The sequence below is a fragment of the Cyclopterus lumpus genome, chromosome 13 (genome assembly GCF_009769545.1).
Source record: "Cyclopterus lumpus isolate fCycLum1 chromosome 13, fCycLum1.pri, whole genome shotgun sequence".
Classification (NCBI taxonomy): domain Eukaryota; kingdom Metazoa; phylum Chordata; class Actinopteri; order Perciformes; family Cyclopteridae; genus Cyclopterus; species Cyclopterus lumpus.
Window position 1 is genome coordinate 5,023,929 of NC_046978.1, and position 17,821 is coordinate 5,041,749.

The 17,821-nt window shown below is 39.9% G+C and overlaps 2 protein-coding genes across 5 annotated transcripts in view; both read left to right on the plus strand.

Annotated features, from left to right (window-relative positions):
• The first annotated feature begins 2,681 nt into the window (after positions 1 to 2,681).
• On the plus strand, positions 2,682 to 3,357 carry LOC117741432 (histone H2A, orphon-like). Its single transcript, XM_034548468.1, has 2 exons — positions 2,682 to 2,711; positions 2,913 to 3,357. The coding sequence occupies exon 2, from the start codon at positions 2,920 to 2,922 to the stop codon at positions 3,334 to 3,336; it is 417 nt and encodes a 138-aa protein (XP_034404359.1). The 5' UTR covers positions 2,682 to 2,711; positions 2,913 to 2,919; the 3' UTR covers positions 3,337 to 3,357.
• Positions 3,358 to 4,215: 858 nt separating this feature from the next.
• Positions 4,216 to 17,821, plus strand: part of ppp1r37 (protein phosphatase 1, regulatory subunit 37) — a 37,170-nt gene continuing 23,564 nt past the window's right edge. For all 4 annotated transcript variants that reach the window (XR_004610685.1, XM_034547921.1, XM_034547922.1 and 1 more), the window contains exon 1: positions 4,216 to 6,078. Coding sequence is in view for 3 of the 4 variants with exons in the window: in XM_034547921.1 (XP_034403812.1) it covers positions 5,328 to 6,078 (751 nt within the window). In the remaining variant the exon portion in view is untranslated. The remainder of the gene's footprint in view (positions 6,079 to 17,821) is intronic.

Here is a 17,821-nt window from a genome sequence, read left to right on the forward strand (position 1 = left end):
TGACAGAGGCCTTTAAGTGTGAGGTTAGAATATTTACTTTCAGCTCAAAAAATGGGAGGTATTTTGCCTATTCTGCTCAGTTAATGTGTGTCACTAGCAATTTAATAAATCCTTCTTAGGCGCAGAGTTCAATAAATTTTTTTATGAAATATCACTCATTTAAAAAATCAGTGTATGTTCTCACATCACAAACTGTGTACTAACTTTATCAACCACCTCTTATAAATAAAATAGTTTTTTCAGTTACTGACATGTCATATTGCTATAGCTTTTTGTGTCAACCGTCATGCATGGTCTTCTTTAGCAGGTGGCGATTGCTTAGTTGCCTTAGGGATGAATGTATTGAAATGAGAGTTTACTTTTGGAAAAAGACGATATTAAATTGTGTGGATCATAACATACTGAGCTCACAGCAAACTAGGAGACTACGTAATACGGTTGAAAATACCAATAAGTGGACCTTGATTAAGGATTGTTTTGTCAAACTACTAATTCCAAAGTCAGGAATTAACGATATAACACCCAAAATGACACCCAAAAACAATGGGATGAAAACACGGGCTACCAAGTTTGGATTACTAATCACGAGTTGCCTTTAAGATCGACCTTTAGACATAAATAAATCCCTGTGTATCTCTTATCTGATTGTGATGAAACACTTGATAATACAGAGGAGATGAGTCATCATCACCCCCCAAGCAGTTAATTAGTAGGCACATCAGGCACTCAAGGAGAAAGACAGTCAAGCACCTAATCATAAAGCAAAAGATCACGACACCATTAAATGGGGTTTTATGAATGCTCCTTTATTAGGAATATGTAATTTAAGTAGACAACCAGCAACAAGCTACAGGTCAAATCTGAGGTCTGTGCTGCCCTCTGCTGTTGATGTTTTTCAGCACATTATGAGATGAATGAAATTCATTAAAATGGGCGGAATAGATGACATGCAACGTTGTCTGTTTCATGTTTAAAATAATATTGGCATAATATATACATGTGTTTCTGAAAGGAGTACAAGAAAGAATTAACAATTATACTTACAATTATGGGCGTTTTGCAGCCGAGTGCGAAGCGGCAGGGATGAGAGTTAGCACCTCCAAATCTGAGGCCATGGTGCTCTACCGGAAACCGGCGGATTGCTCCCTCCAGGTGGGGACAAACTGCCTACCGCAAGCGAAGGAGTTCAAGTATCTCGGGGTCTTGTTCACGAGTGAGGGTAAGGTGGAGCGGGAGATCGACAGGCGGATCGGTGCGGCTGCAGCAGTAAAACAGGCGCTGTACCGGTCCGTCTTGGTGAAGAGGGAGCTGAGCCGGAAGGCAAAGCTCTCCATTTACTGGTCGGTCTACGTTCCAACCCTCACCTATGGTCACGAACTCTGGGTCGTGACCGAAAGAACGAGATCTCGGATACAAGCGGCCGAAATGAGCTTCCTCCGTAGGGTGGCCGGGCTCAGCCTTAGAGATAGGGTAAGGAGCTCGGACATCAGGGGGGAGCTCAGAGTTGAGTCGCTGCTCCTTCGTGTCGAAAAGGAGTCAGCTGAGGTGGTTCGGGCATCTAGTCAGGATGCCTCCTGGACGCCTCCCATTAGAGGTTTTCCGGGCACGTCCAACTGGTAGGAGGCCCCGGGGAAGACCGAGGACACGCTGGAGGGATTATATCTCCCGGCTGGCCTTGGAACGCCTCGGGATCCCCCAGAATGAGCTGGAAAGTGCTGCGGGTGAGAGGGAGGCCTGGGTCGGCCTGCTGAACCTGCTGCCACCGCGACCCGACCCCGGATAAGCGGGTGATAATGGATGGATGGGACTTACAATTATACAATTAAACATGAAATACTTGTCTACACAGGTAGAAAATATACTTGCTTCAAATTGGCATTGTCCCACACTGCATGCAAAACACTTTGCACCAGAAAAGTGCAACGATTTTCTTTTTATTACTGAAAGATCCATTTTAGATTAATAATTGTAATTGTAATGCTGACTTTCGCAAACCAAGAATACAGAGTGAATGGCTCTGGTTACAGACATATCAAAAAAATCTAAAGGCTGTTTTCGTATCAAAAGGAAAATTGCTAAATATGCAGCAGAATGCCTGTGTCATGTTAAATATAATATTTGATTAGTATATATATATATATATATATATATATATATATATATATATATATATATATATATGTTTGCCTCTGAAAGGTTGTAGAGGGAAAGTATAAAGTAGGATCAAATTCAAATAAGCCGCAGCAATTTTGAAGCTTTATTCTGAAATTGGTTGGGAAGTTGCAAAATCGTATTCACTGCAATTGACACTTCTCTCTCCACTTTCCCTCTCTTAAATGGGCGTTTCTCCAATAATGTAAACACTATGCACATATATATTTCTTTATTTCTTTCTTTCTTTAAAATTCTTATCAGTACTTTCAGATAATCCTGCTGCCACTTTAATTTTACTTTTTTTTTCATGCAGGGAATGTGATCCGTTTCACACAAATGTTTGATATTTGGAAATTACTTTCTCTCTCCTTTCATAGCCTTCAGGACTACATTATTCCCTTTGCAAATAAGTCTGTGGGTCTTTCAACGCCCAGTCTCATGTAGCAGAGGAGCCAGGTGTGAGCAATCAACCAATTACTGCCAGACTTATATATAAGCAGCATTCTTTGTTTCAGTATGTAGCTGCAGTCTTAACGTGAAGGAAGTGCAGAATACTGGTGAGTGTTTGTCAAAGTTGTATGTAGTTCTACTGCAAGAGGAATTAGTTTATAATGTGTTGTGCATTATCAGACTGTTAGCTCTAATGTTTAAACATGACCCCAACTTATTTAAGATGTAATTCAAAATGCAGCAGCTGTTTTAATAATGCTCTTTAGTTGTTGATAAATGTATTTAAGTGAAATTTCTCCTTAACTCAGAATAAAGATGTCTGGACGTGGGAAGAAGGCTGCACCTGATGCAAAAACGCAACTCTCCCAGTCTAACAGAGCAGGGATCACTTTCCCAGTGGGCCGTATCCACAGGCTTCTGAAGAAAGGCCACTATGCGGAACGCATTGGCAAAGGTGCAGCAGTATACTTCGGCGCTGTCCTGGAGTATCTCTGTGCAGAAATCCTGGAGCTAGCAGGAAATGCCTGTCGTGACAACAAGAAGCGTCGCATCTCTCCTCGCCATATCTTGTTGGCGGTGAAAAATGACGAGGAGCTCAACAAACTGCTGGCAGGGGTCACAATCTCTGATGGTGGTGTCATCCCAAATATCCAGGCAAGCCTTCTCCCTAAGAAGACCCACTTGCCCAAGGATGACAGTTCAGCGAAAGATGTTCAGTCCCAAGAGTTTTGATTGTGAATGTTCAAGTTTTGCCAATTTTATCTATTAAAGTGTTATGGTTTTTAAAGTTTGCTTTTCTTATTTCTTGACACCTGTTGCGCAGGGCACTGGAAGCGGAAGTATTTTTTTGGGGCGATGGGGGGTAATTGTTTATCAATGTGTTTAATAAGGAAATTTCACTGAAAGCTTAAGTATTTTGTTTCCTACTTAGTAGCTGAGGGAAGGTCATGGTTTTTGAGGACTTTGGTGACATGAAATAATTCTCCCTGTGAACCTGATGTTAACGATGAACCGCTCACAAGGAAATTTAAGTTGACATTGCAGCAAGTTTACTTTTTGGCTTGGATTTGTACTGACATTTTAAATGTGGGCCTAAAATAATTACTGGCAACTTAAGCTGTTCGGTTTCAATTTTAAAAGAACGGCAGAGGCCCAAAACATTTGTAATCGTTGACCTGAGTGTGTCAAGGCAATAAGATTATGGCTCTCACTACTTTAAAAAATAAAATCTGGAATAAATAATAATAATAAACTTATCTCCTAAACGGTTCTCCTAAATTTCACTGAAATTATCAAATCGATAGCCGTAGAACATTTGGAGCCATAGATCTCTGCAGAACTCTCGAAGATTATATAAAATGTGAAAAACCTGGCAGAAGTTTGGGAAAAATGACAATGAAATGCTACAAAAAGGTTGCACTAAAATTATTTATTTACTTTTTTTTAAAAACTTTATTCATGGTATCCTTTATATGAACTCAAACAGGCAACCAATCAATTTGCCAAATAATTCAATGTTTTTATTATCTTAACTCTTCTGTAAACTAACGATTCATCTAAAACTGTAAAATGTCTTTTTTTTTAGCAACGGTCCTTAACACTGCGTCTGTTGAACGTGCCCCCGTGGGTAACGACGTCCTGACGTAAGACGTGTGAACAACAAACAGTTCTCGGACTTCAACAAGCTAGCGAATGGTAACGCTAGACAAAACAGGTTCAGCGTACTTCTCCCGGACAGAGAAACACCGACGAAACCTGTGCGGTCGGAAAATCTTCATACCCTCGTAATAATCAGCAGCATTTGTACCGGCAGCCGTCGCTTCGCCGCGGATCCCGAGCGCAAACGTTAGCCATTGAAAACATGCTCATTGCGCGGAGTATGACGCCTGTTTTTTTCCTGGCTGCCGCTCGTCGACGGTTGTGATGCGAGCCGAGCAACACGACGGAGGGTGAGACTTACAGACGGGAACATATTTTTTATTGACACGAGAAGAATGGACTTTGTCGACGAGAAACAGACGGGCTCACGTAAAGAAGCTGGCACGCGACCGTTCACGGGCCTGGACGTCATTGTTGGGGAACAACTTTGGCAAGCTAGCGAACATTAGCTCGCTCAAATTCATGCAAATTAATTGGTTTGGTGTCGGGCAGTAAGCTCTATCTGATAAGCGTTATGGAGGCACCCGGAGGGACTTGTTAATATCAATTGACGGTCCTGGTCGTCTTGTATGTTGTTGGCAATGTGCTGTGAGCATTTCTTTGGTTCCCTCTTGGAGCTGCAGGAAACTGTTGGCAGGCATTAAGTGGTGGTTGCCTGTCTGGGGGATGATAGTGTAACAAAGTTTCCTGGTTTAGTACACACAGATAATTACTGGAACAGTATCCATTTCACATAGGCGTCACATATTTCTTGTATTGACATTTTGTGTGAAATTGCACTTTAATTAGCTGTTTTTTTTAAGGATGCACCGATGTCACCTGTGATTTGGGGTTTGTGAAAACTATTAAGTAATTCACCCCTAGTACAACAAGCTGTAGTTCTGATTGCGCTTAAATATAATTTGGCCAATAACGGATCAGTATAGGTTCACATTTACGTATAAGGTTGTGAGACAAAGGCCAGAGACAGCCTTATCCATGTCGGTTGGTTCCTAGTTACTGTTTAACCTAATATCGAGGCTGTCTGGCACAGTTACAATCTGAGTTTCACTGGAAATGAAAACATGAATATCGAAGAACAGTGTCTAGATTTGTGCAATGTCAAGACGAAAAGCAATGTGGCCGATGACCACAACACTACTAACAACACCGAAGGAATCACCTCCCGGATCTCTGAACTGATGACGGACAGTAATACAGAAAAACAAAACATTGTTCCCACAGAGGCCTCAGAAACGTACCTGATGCCTCAGCTCACTGACAACCTTCAAGCAGCTGAGGAGGACAACCACCAGGCACAAGACACTCTGGAAATTGATGAGGTCAATGGAAATAGAAAGAGCACTGCTCAAGACAACCCTGCGGTAGTGAATCCTACTGACTTGATCTTTTCTAATGATGAGCAGCACAAGGATGATATTGGGGTGGAGAAAATGAAGGAAGATAAGGACACTGCAACATTTGTTGTGGAAGAAGGGGATGATGGTGGGGACATGGACATAGGTGTAGATCTGAGTCTCGATGAGAGTGGAGTGTTGGAGGCTGAATCAACAAATGACAGATCATTCACAGACAACAATACTTTAGACTCAGAGTCTACAGCTCAGGATGTCCCAGCTGGCAGCGCGGGAGAGAGCTTGTCAGATGCCATCCAGACAAGCAGCACAGAAGCCGCTGCCACAGACCAAGCTGGACTGTACCCTTCTGTGGAGCACGGGGACGATAAACTCAAACCAAGTGGCAAACGGGTGACGTTTCCCTCAGATGAGGATATTATCTCTGGAGCAGTGGAGCCCAAGGATCCCTGGAGACATGGTAATATTGTGTTTTTGTTTCTGCACGCCTGTATGTGTGAATACATTTTTTTTTTTAAACGCTTCTATTGTGCCTGTATGAACATGTCGGTTGAACATGGTTTGTCTTGAAACAGCATCTTTCTCAAGATCTATGATCTACTTCAGATTGGGTTTACAATGTAATGTGACCTGTTATGGTCCATATTCTATGTGTGGTCACTAAAAATGTGATTGGTGGATGTATGTCGACACTCATGCAAGAGAGGTGTGTCGATGTGCAGGTTTTTTTTGCAATGTTTTGTGTTAACTCGTCATCTGTTGCATAACACTACAGTGCAATTAGTGCTACACCTTTGCCCTCAAACCTTTTTTTCAAAGTTGTTTTCTTACTTTAAATAGTTGCATAAATAACATTATAGCTTAGTCTAGGTTTATTTCTGCAGCAGCCAACATATATATATATGTGTGTGTGTGTGTGTGTGTGTGTGTGTGTGTGTGTGTGTGTGTGTGTGTGTGTGTGTGTGTGTGTGTGTGTGTGTGTGTGTGTGTGTGTGTGTGTGTGTGTGTGTGTGTGTGTGTGTGTGTGTGTGTGTGTGTGTGTGTGTGTGTGTGTGTGTGTGTGTGTGTGTGTGTGTGTGTGTGTGTGTGTGTGTGTGTGTGTGTGTGTGTGTGTGTGTGTGTGTGTGTGTGTGTGTGTGTGTGTGTGTGTGTGTAAATTGTAAATGTAGGGATCCACTCACACAGTATGGCATACAGCAGTCCTCTGCTTTATCCTACCACTCCTTGAGGTGTGCCATTTTCTTGGATCCTGTTTGTTCAGTAAGAACATGTCAAAAGGAAGCGTATGCAGGATATGGCATGAACTTCTTGTGTTGACATAAGGAACACAGTCTTAAAAATGGTTCGAAAAATTAAAAGTTTCTTTTTCACCATCGCCCATGTAATCATAAGCTTATATTTACAATATATGCTTAAGTTTTTAACTTTTTTTAAATTTAGCTCTACAACAGTACAAATAAAATAGATGATAGCCTTGTTTTTTCAATTATATTGTTCTTTGTTTTTTCAGTCTTAAACTGCTTTAGTGTACGGTCTCGTTTCATGTGTGTAGTTGGGCATCATCTCATGAACTCACAGTCTTAGTGTGACGACTTTGTGTTCGCTCACAGTACTGTGACGCAGTCAACATAGTTACACAGTTGATTCCAATCTGAGAGGATGCCAAATCTGTTTATTTGAACTAGGCTATATACTTCCAGTGTGTTTGTGACCTGTGTGGTTTTGAGTGTACATCAGTGACGGTACTGTTTTTTTGTTTGTTTGTGGTGTATAAAGCCAAAAATGTAGGCCAGGCCAAAGCAAGGGTCAGTGATGCGAGATATCCAGATTGGGAAGTAGAAAGAAGCAAAACTGCTTCATGTTTAGCTGAATATGATTTTTTTTTTTTATAAACACCCCTGCAATTGGTCAGATGGCTACTCGGACACTTACGGTTTCCCCCCCATTTGTGCTCACTGCATGGTACTCTAATTTATATTCATCCAACTTAAAATAATGTACCTTGTATCCATGAACCTCATTGCTTATCGCATAATGCTGTTGCCTTTACAAATGTTTCTATATCAATTTACATTGCACATGCCAGGTAGCTAGTCTGATGGTAAATTGGACATTACATATCATCTTCCAAACTCCACGGGGGGCACAGTACAACTTGGTTAAACAAGATTTCTGGGATATTATTAAACAAACAGTCAAATATCGAGATAACAGGAATCTGTGGCTCAGATTATTTATCACAGCACATTTATCATGTAGTTTATTGAAGTTTCAAAGGTCGAACTGATTGTGCAGTTGATATAGAGGCAGACGGACAGTTGAAGCCGGTAAAGTTAATCACATGATGCAGTGTGTTCTGTAGGTAGTGTTGGTGTGTGTGTGTGTGTGTGTGTGTGTGTGTGTCTAGATCCATCTAAGGGTGGTTATATTGAGATCAGATTGAAGACATTTTGTTTATTTTTATGTTTTGAAACCTTTCATACATGCGTACTTTGTCTTCATTCTTTTCATTGTTTTCAGTGAATTGTGTTAGATTGCTTCCACACCACTGAATTTTCAACAATTCAAATGGATCTTTGGTTGTGTTCATTGACAGCAAATCTTGGATTTACATGGAATTAAGGGACGTCATATTCCTGTAGCAGATGGATGCTTTAAAAGCTCATCAGACACCAAACAACTGCAGTTTATGATGGCAGGATTTTACAACTATGGAACAACTATTTTATTGTTCATCACACGATTTCGAAATGAACTGTAGAAGAACAACGTTCACGTTACTGGGAATTTTCTATTGTTCAGTATATTGAGAAAATACTGTCACTGTTTTGACCCCTCAGTCTGCTGACTGTTTGAATGGGCTACTGTGTCATTTAAAAGCTAACTGCACTAGTTTTTAAATTGGGAAGATGGGTAGTCACCTCCTTCAGATAATTTAGATAAACATAATTATTTTTTGCAACTGATGATGCCTGATGATTACTACATACTTGGAAAGTGTGTATTGTGCAATGTGTTATCTTTTTTTTTTGTCCTGCTTGTGCCATCATTGGGCAAATATATCTGAACCTCCACTCCAAGGCCCTTGAAGTTTAGTTAGGAGCACTGTGCCACAATAGCTCCACGATCTATCCAGCCCCTGTATCTGTAGATCTAGTGTCAGGTTCTCTGGGTCCCTGTCCTTTGTCATCTGGCTGTTTATGTTTAGAAGCATAACAGTGAAGTGAGTTTGAGCCTGGAGCTCTATCCATGCACACTATGAGTTACTGTTCAGAGCAGAGGGAAGAATGTGTTTGATGGGTATTGAATGTTTGCAACACAACACATATCTGGTTTAATAGCTGTCACAAAATGATAGCTGTTTAAAATAAACACATGAGGTTCAAGAGGGAACCGTGTCAGGGGAACAATAGCAGCCAGATGGGGTGTCCTATTTCCATTTATTCCTTGGCACTTATGTATCCAGAATTGATGTCCGGTTTTGTGGCATTATCTAGCATACAATGTGCGAGTCTAGAATTTAAACTCAAACGACATATTGTACTCCACAGTTTAATTTTGACTGGTAAGATATGTCAATGTCCTCTTGTCCTGAGTTCAATAATATCTTTTCCTCAAACTTTTATTTTTTTTCTCTCTTTACTCTCCCTGTTGAGACTTGGGGGACGGTTACTTCCCTCCAGGCCTGGGCAAACACTACATCATATCCTGAGATTTCTGAACTTCCCAAAATGCTGCATTCCTTCCTCTGCTCCCTTCACTTCTCCTATTTTCGTCTTTGTACTGGCAGATCAATCAGTCTATGTGCAGTTTTTTAAAGGATTATGTCAGCAAAGCATGCTATTACAAAAGCACTAGATCATACTAGCAGCATGTGCAAGTAAGTCATTTATTTGTGTGTGTGTGTGTGTGTGTGGTTAAAATGTCAGGTGTGTTTATTTTTAATTTTTTGACAGCAATCATGGAGAATGGTGGCACATGTTAGAGCACTATAATGTTGCTGTAATACACCTTTGTACATTTTTATTAAGGCCTCGTACTTGTAGTGCAGACAATTCCTTCGCATTAATCACTGTTTATCCTGCAAGCAGTCAAACTCTTTGGCCTACGTGCAGCTCCGTCTCATGTCATCAGACCAAAGGCCCACTTGGCACCAGGTTATTAGAGGCTATGTGACCCGTGTTGTGGCTGTGAACCAAGTTACATAGTGATAAGCAAAGCTTTCAGTGTACAGAATGGACAAAGGCTTTGAAAACCTAGAAGTTAGTTCATTTCGCAATAGTCAGTTCTGGATTTTCTCGGGCAAAGCCAATGGAGAGTAAAGGGCATAATAAACTGAATTCCTGCATTTCTGAAGTCCTCGATAAATGCACCATAAGGGTTAAGTGTTGTAAATCCTCAGACTTACCTTTGCATTCTATTGGGAACAATTTAGTGTTAAATCAACCAAATTCACATTGTTAAGTATTAGTTGATAACTCAGTCTGTCAAATAGGTGTCATCAAAACCCTGTTTTCCATAAAAACATGTAAAGAAACAAAGTTTACAGTATTAGTGAGACTGGTTTAGTTTTTTAGAAATGGATGAATACCGTGTGGGAACATCAGCCACTGGATGTTACCAGTTCATTATAAGCTGATCAGCCATAACCGGTGAGTTTGTGACTTATCCTAAAAAATCTTATCCTAAAAAAAAAATACTTTCCCTTGTTTTTCCCTTCACAGTTGCCGGTGTCTGTAAAACAAGTGATGAATTCTCATCCTGTTCAAATATTATATCAAATATAATATATTCCCAAGAATTTATCTTATGACTTCTGGGGAGGCAGGAAGTGAAAAATAGTACATACACATTGCTCAAAAGGCCTTGTTTAATAATGGAGCATACAACTGTGGTTTGCTCATGTCACTTTCCATCTGGACTGGCAGCTTTCTCGGCCAAGGCCCGGTTTCATGTGGGAGATGGTTTAAAATGGATTTAGAATGTTTTTTTGTTTTTTTTCAATCAATCTAGTTCATCATAACAAGAAAGCGGCTGCTGTTGATGCACAGTTGTGTCATACTTTGTTAAAGGCATGACGTTAACCTAGACATGTTGTGATTTACTGTTCAGCTGAAGTTACGGTGTCTGCAGTATTGTGCAAATATATCTTAAAAACACAATGTTGTCTCAGAGCATTGATGTTTTTTGTATTTATTGTATTTGTTCTTTGCAGCATGATCTATAGTTTAAACCTTTTGGTTGATTTGGTTTTGAGCAGAAGGCAGCTCCCTTCTAAAATGCTAAATGTTTTCTCTGTCTGTTTACTCATTGATGCTGTCTTGTCATCCTGCCTGGTTGAGGCACACTGGCACAATCCCTGCCTTCCTGCCCCACCTCTGACCAGCCAGGCAGCCAACCGTCATGTGCGAATGACACTGTTGTCACCATCCACAGCGGTGTGAAATTGCAGGCAATGGGACTGGAGACCGGCAGATGGGGGCTATTTTGAACACTGGCACTTGCATGTTAAGTAGGAGTGGGCAATTTGGTGTTCCGCCCACAACATCCTTGCGTCTATCTCTGGAGGTTTGCCCACATGCTCTGTATACATTGGTCTTGTGAAATCCCAGTCAGTGCAAAATTGAAGTGATTTTGTGATGTTTTTTTTCTTTAAACTACATACATGCTATGCCAGCGAAATTACAAAATTACATTTATCCAACAGAACAATGGCAAAACTAAACATTTTTGTTTTTTTATTTAGCCTACCATCATTGAAATAAATGATTCTTTCACCCCTCTACTGCAATACATTTCCACAGCACCGTAAACTTCATCTTGCAAGATAATCATAAACTCAAATCAACACCTCTCTAAAACAATTATATTAAACATTATTACCTTCATGAAGGTATTATTTATAGCAAGTGTTGTACCAGTCTGCATTAGTTGTAGCTAGGTGTACTGACAGCAGAGTGATTTTCAATGTTTTCCTAAAATTCAGTCTGTTTACAGATTCATCCACGGTGGTGGCTAAGTTAAAAAAGCACACATTTTTGGGTGCGAAGAACACAGTGTGTACCAAAAGCCAAAACAGACATAAATGGATTATGTTGAGTATGAATGTACTTGAATTTTCCCCCATCCATGCTTATAAAACCTTTTTGAAACCCTCAGACTAAAATGCTCTCCATCAACAGGATGACAAATCACACCCGATGGCCTTGAGTTGAAACGCAGTGGATTATTGGACACCTGGCCTCCATTTGTTGCTGAGGGCTCTGCGTCCAATCTTCTATATTGGAGCAACTTTTTTTAACTGCTTGCTGGGAATAATTTCCTCTTAAAGCATGTAGCCTGTCAACACTGGTTTCTCTGTCACAGCCTTTCATTACAGACATTTAACCTGATGAATGTTGTCTAAATGATCAATTCAAGGTCACTTTCCAGAGACCTCACACTTTCTATCGTTTCAGTATTTAGCTCTCCCTCCTCTCAGTGTGCTAATCCTTCCACCGGATTGGTTGTCAGTTGTTGTAGAGTAGTATTAGCTGCTACATAACAATTTGTTGAAGAATGAACTAGGTCAGTCAACAGGCTGACTATCTTTTTTTTTTTTTTCGACCTCCGTTTTCTCTCTCAGTTATTCTGTGATGCTGTCTACGCAGCTTCAGATGTGTGCAGACAGCAGGTCAGGTGTTTATCTGCAGTAGCTTGACTGAGGCGGGTACAGTCTTCACCTCATTCCCAGGCACTGCCAATGGTTTTCTTAAGCTGTCCACATTCAGATCATGCTGTATCGTTTTTAACTAGTGAAACCAGACTGTGCAGACTAATGTAAACGGAAGAAATTCAAGTTGTACATTTTCAATTAAATCTTCTTTGTGTTTTCCTCTACAGACATGTAAACACTTGTCTTTGCTTGTTTCCTCCTTGTTGTTGGAAGAATGAGCATCACTTGAAGACTGTGTGTTTGCACTTGGTTTCTCAACAAAGAATAAGAGTGAGTGGCAAGGCTGAGGAGGATAAACAGACTGTGACAAATAGAAATTAGGTCAGACTTTACTCAAATCCATTCTCAACAATTGCAGATGCATTGTAGTTTCCTGAACAGTTTCACACACAGCTAAATGGGACTACAACAAATCAGTGACACACTGTGACATTCTTGACATTAAATTGACAAACATCTTTTTGGTAGGTGAGGTGCCCGCTCTTTTGCGCTCCTTTTTGAAGTGCTCTCAAAGAATGTATTAAGAAAATAGTTAGAGGTTCCCACCCCTTACTTGTTTCTTTTAGATGTTTTTCAAAAAGTCTGAAAGCAGTGGACATATCTTTTTGGACAAGCGGCGGTGTCTGTTTTGCCCAATTTCTTTGTGACTTTCCAGAACTAGCTATCCGGTTGTGCTGCTTTTTGCATAATCTGCCCAGGTGTACATTTGTGTAAAACAATAAAATAAAATAAGCAGAGCTCAAAGTCCATCACAAACTCTTCACTATCAGACTTCCCCAGACCATCGCACGCACGCACGCACACTAGGAAATGCTACAACTTGTGCAACAGGTTTTAATCCTGGGAAACAGAATTCCACGGAATACACATCCATACTACTTCTCGAGAAATATAATAAACAAAAACAAATTATTATGCTCTACGCATACACCAAAAAAGCAAAGATATACATGCAAGATATAGTTATTACTATATCAATATGGAAATTATATTTACAGGATCGGTTGTGTTGGATCATAAAAAATTACCAATCTGATTAGTAGTGGATGGTGTGGATACAATTATAAATAATTTATAAGGAAAATATGAATTATGATACACTCTCTAAAAAGTGGGCAAAGCAGTGCTGCTGAGAGACGGCATATCTTCATTGATGATTCCATTTTCTCTGTCAAGTTTGGTGCATTATTCACCATAAGCATACGCCGCCTCCTCCTCTTCCACCTGAGTCTCTGCACCACCAGATCGACACACGTAAAAAGAGTCACCTGTTTGAACTGTGCTGTCTACCGGCACTCCAGGATCCAGTCAAGTCTCAGCAAAACATAGGACAATACTGCTTATTTTTAATGTTGGTTTGCCAACTAATAGACTAAAGCTACAGGCTTTTAGTTAAACCTGTCGTTTATGCATATTTTTTATTATTGCATTTAGTGTTGCTTTAGATTTGCCCAATTCCTTTTTGAATGTAGCTTAAGTGATATATTTGTAAACAAGTCAATATGCTGGTATTCCCAGGAAAGTGTGCTCCCGGCACAGGAAATGTCTCATTTTTGGGAAATTACTCTTCTCCTTTACACTCTATTTTATTTCCGGTCGCCTGTTTTTGCTGCAGTATTATGCAAATAGTAGTTCCTTGCCCTACATTCAAAGGTAGCCTCTCACACAAAGTGTACACTTTTACAATGGCGCAAGAAGTAAAAAGTTCTGATTCATGTCTCATTAAGTTGTTTTATGGTGATGGTAACAGTTAAAGGAGCATTCATACAACAGTCAACTCGTGTCACAGTAAGACTAACACAAACTGAGTCTGGTGCTAAAGCCCACTCTTCCACTCTGCGGGTGGGAGAGGCTTTGAGTGCAACAGTGTTACAAAGGCAAGGAGTATTCTTGTATTTTTAGCTGCATTTAGTAATAGCACATTTTTTTACTGAGATGTCATACTTTCATGGCAAAAGGCCTTTGTTTCATTATAGGCTGTGCATTACTCCAACAATCCCAAATAGCCCATGAAACAAATAATAGTAATGTCACATTAGTCCTTATGCCTCAACAATAATTATTCAGAGTTATTCAAAGTTATGCACTGAAACGCAGCGCTATTGAATGATAAACAGTCTCAGAAAAACCAGGTCTTTTATATAAAGTTTCCCCAGCAGCTGTATATTTGACTGAGATCTAGTTCTCTTACTGACAGTGAAGGGTGAATTCCCCATGCTGATTTTTAAGATGTGTCAAATGTGGTAACCTCTTCATATTGACCTTTTAGGTATGTCGTTTCAAATTACTGCTCTAAAGCCTGCCTGCCGTTGTTGATGTAAAATGACAAGTTACATTTTCAATGAAAACCTTGACCTCACCTTGTGCTTTATAGCTTCCGTGTAATTAGTAAGTGTGTATGTGACATAGCAGGTTTCAGTTGAGTGCTTACGTCCAATGGCCAACTTAAAGAACAAGTTATATGTCACCATATGTGCCTGTACTTGTTGCAGCTCTGCCAGTTGTTCATCTCAAGTATTTGATTTATAATTTATGCAGCCTCCCTTGTTTCCTCACCCAAAGATACCATTCAAGGTATGATGTAACAAAGCCTCAATTTCTCATTGAAGTGTGAAAAGACACAAGTTAAAGATACAAAATAAAAAGACAAGATAAAAGTGTATGGAAGAACTTAAGAGAGGGAAATCTTCTTTCTCACATTTGGTACATTCATAATGCTTTTGAGGGGCTTACCCCAACAAACTAAATTGTACCAAATGGATTTCCAGACGTGAATACCTACACATTTGTTTGTTTTTTTCCTATCTTCAACACCATCTCATGAGGGGAAATGTGTGAGGGTTAGAGATTAGGGAAATAATTGAGTGATTTAGAGTTTGTGTGATATCTATTTATCAATCTAATTGACACTTATTTTGACACGTTAGTTGGTGACCATCTTGCCTAACTTCAGCCAGATGTTGATCTCGTTGTTCAAAATGTCCGCTCCACTTAAGGCTAAATCTGCATCTGCAAGATAGCGGTCAAAAGCTCTTCATCATTTCTTCCCATTAAGTCCACAGAGCTTGATTGATCTAAGTCAGCAGGATCCTGCTCTTTTTCTTCTTTCGCTCCTTACGCTCAGCAATGGAAGACGCACGTTTAATGTGTTGTTGCACAGTGGACTGTGGCCAACAACAATAACAAGCTGGAAAGGGGCATGCTGCTTGTTTGTGTTATTTTACAGATTCACTGAGTCAAAGCAGAGATGGACAAGTTTCCTTCACACATGTGTCTCTTCCTCCTCCCCTTGCCTGGATAGAGTAGGACAATTTGCGGAAAATCTTAGAAAAAATCTGCACCATAACAATATTAGTATTTTTACTTTTTTTGTATCTTTTAATAGTGCACTTATTTAAGGGAGGAAATACATGTAAAAGCAATGTGAGGTCTTATGGTATGTTTTAGTTAACTGCCCATTTAAGTGAACCGTAACCATGAGCTGCATGTTTAGATACATTTCCAGCATCCCAAAAAATAGGAATGCAGTAACATTACAACCCTCTGCAAACAGTGTATTTTCCCATTACATGTGCAGCCAACACTACTGCACTGTCGTAACTGTACAAGCTATACTGTGTTACATTATTACAATATTTCTTAAAGGATGTTAGCAGCATTAAATTAGCTACTGAATAAAAAAAAACAACACCAGCTGTGAGCTTTAAAATAAAGTCCTATAATTATTAACAATTAACATACTGTAGGTGAGCAATAGCGCAGCCAGGCTGCTCCTGTCAATAAATGTGTCTGCGATAACGGAATGCCTCCAATTAATTTTGCACGACATTCGGTCTCTCCCTTTCTTTTTTTGCTTCCTTCGTGCCTCATTGCATTGTTGTATAGCCTATCAAACAAAAGTAACAACATGCCATGTCTGACTTTCTATAATTGTGCTAATTTACACAATAATAATCACTTTTCAAAGATGTTGTTTGTAGCAGTCCTTTCCCCTCCCTGTCTCCCCCTTCTGCGTACCTCCTTTTCGCCACTCCTCCTCACATGTACCAGCAGCACTGATGGGAGTGTAATAGACAAAGACAAAGCAAGCAGAAATCCAGCTGTAGCTCAGCTCTTAATGATTCTGCGGGTTAAAGCTCAAATCTTCTGTTTAACGTTACAAATCTTGAGGAGTTTTATTTTCTTTTTTCTACTTTCACAAATTCCATTAATTGTTGCTGAGGTGTTGAATCTAAACTTCCTTACACTACTTTATTTGCTTTTGAGCCCAGGGGTGATAGATTAGACCATATAATCAAACAATAATTTTTTTAATTCAGTCTGCATGTTGGCCCCCCACCCTTCTCTCTCTCTCTTTCAAATGAATGAGGTATGTGTTAAAATATTATCTAGTAAACAGAGGACCCTCCTCACCCACAACCCTTCCCTCAGGAAGTGTTTACACAAATACTTGCTCCACAGCGACTCTGCACAATAACACTTTTCCAAGGACACGGTGTTCCCTTGAACGCACACACTGGGATGGACAAACTTACAAGACTCCACTCTCACACATGGGCAGAAGAGGCCTTCAGGTTAAAGTTTCAGTTCTGTGTCACTTGTTGTCGATAAATCACAAATTTAGTTTCATTGAATGGCATTTGATTTAAATTGATTTTCAAGATATAGTAATGGCATCAGCTTCCAAGAAAACTCTTGCCTGGGTTCAGACCTATGAATCACCCCTACTGATACAGTATGGTATTGTGACATGAAATCAGCACAGGAAGGAGTAATAATAACAACAATGGAGAATGCAACAGAAGACACTGATGCTGCTATCAAGTCTTAATTGATTAAAATGACCAAACGGCACTCTGCTTTGATGTCTGGAAACATTTATTATTACCTCTGCCATACTGCTACGAGATGGCGGGTTAAGACGCTGGCATTGCTTTTTTCTTCTTGACATATTTGTTGGTGTTTCTCGATTCTTCTTCTCTTCCTCATTTGTGTCCTTGACTGTAACATTAAGCTCCGACTGCCCACTCTTAGCAGTACATTGTGAATCTTCAACCCTCACAAGTATTCTAAAACATATACACACACCTATTACACACCATGGAGGGAGATAGGGCTGGGCAATATATTGTGATGTTCCACACAAACATTTTGAAAATCGTAATAGGGCATAAGTGTTATTTTTTCTGGTTTTAATGGCTACATTACAGTGAAGTGATGGAACTTTCTGAACTTACCAGACCGTTCTAGATGTTTTTTGTAGTTTCCTTTACCCGCTTAGTCATCATATCAACCAGCTTTAGTGAGTTTTTATGTCTATTTACCAGCTCCTGCTGTAAAAGTAAAGTGGTTTCCATTTGAGTGGCTGTATGGTCTTTGTCTCAAAACAAGTAAAGGATGTGTTGTGGCCGTTCTCATTGTATTCATGTGGCACTGACTCGCCCTTTAATTTAGTCTCTCTCATACACGCACACCATTACCTCACACT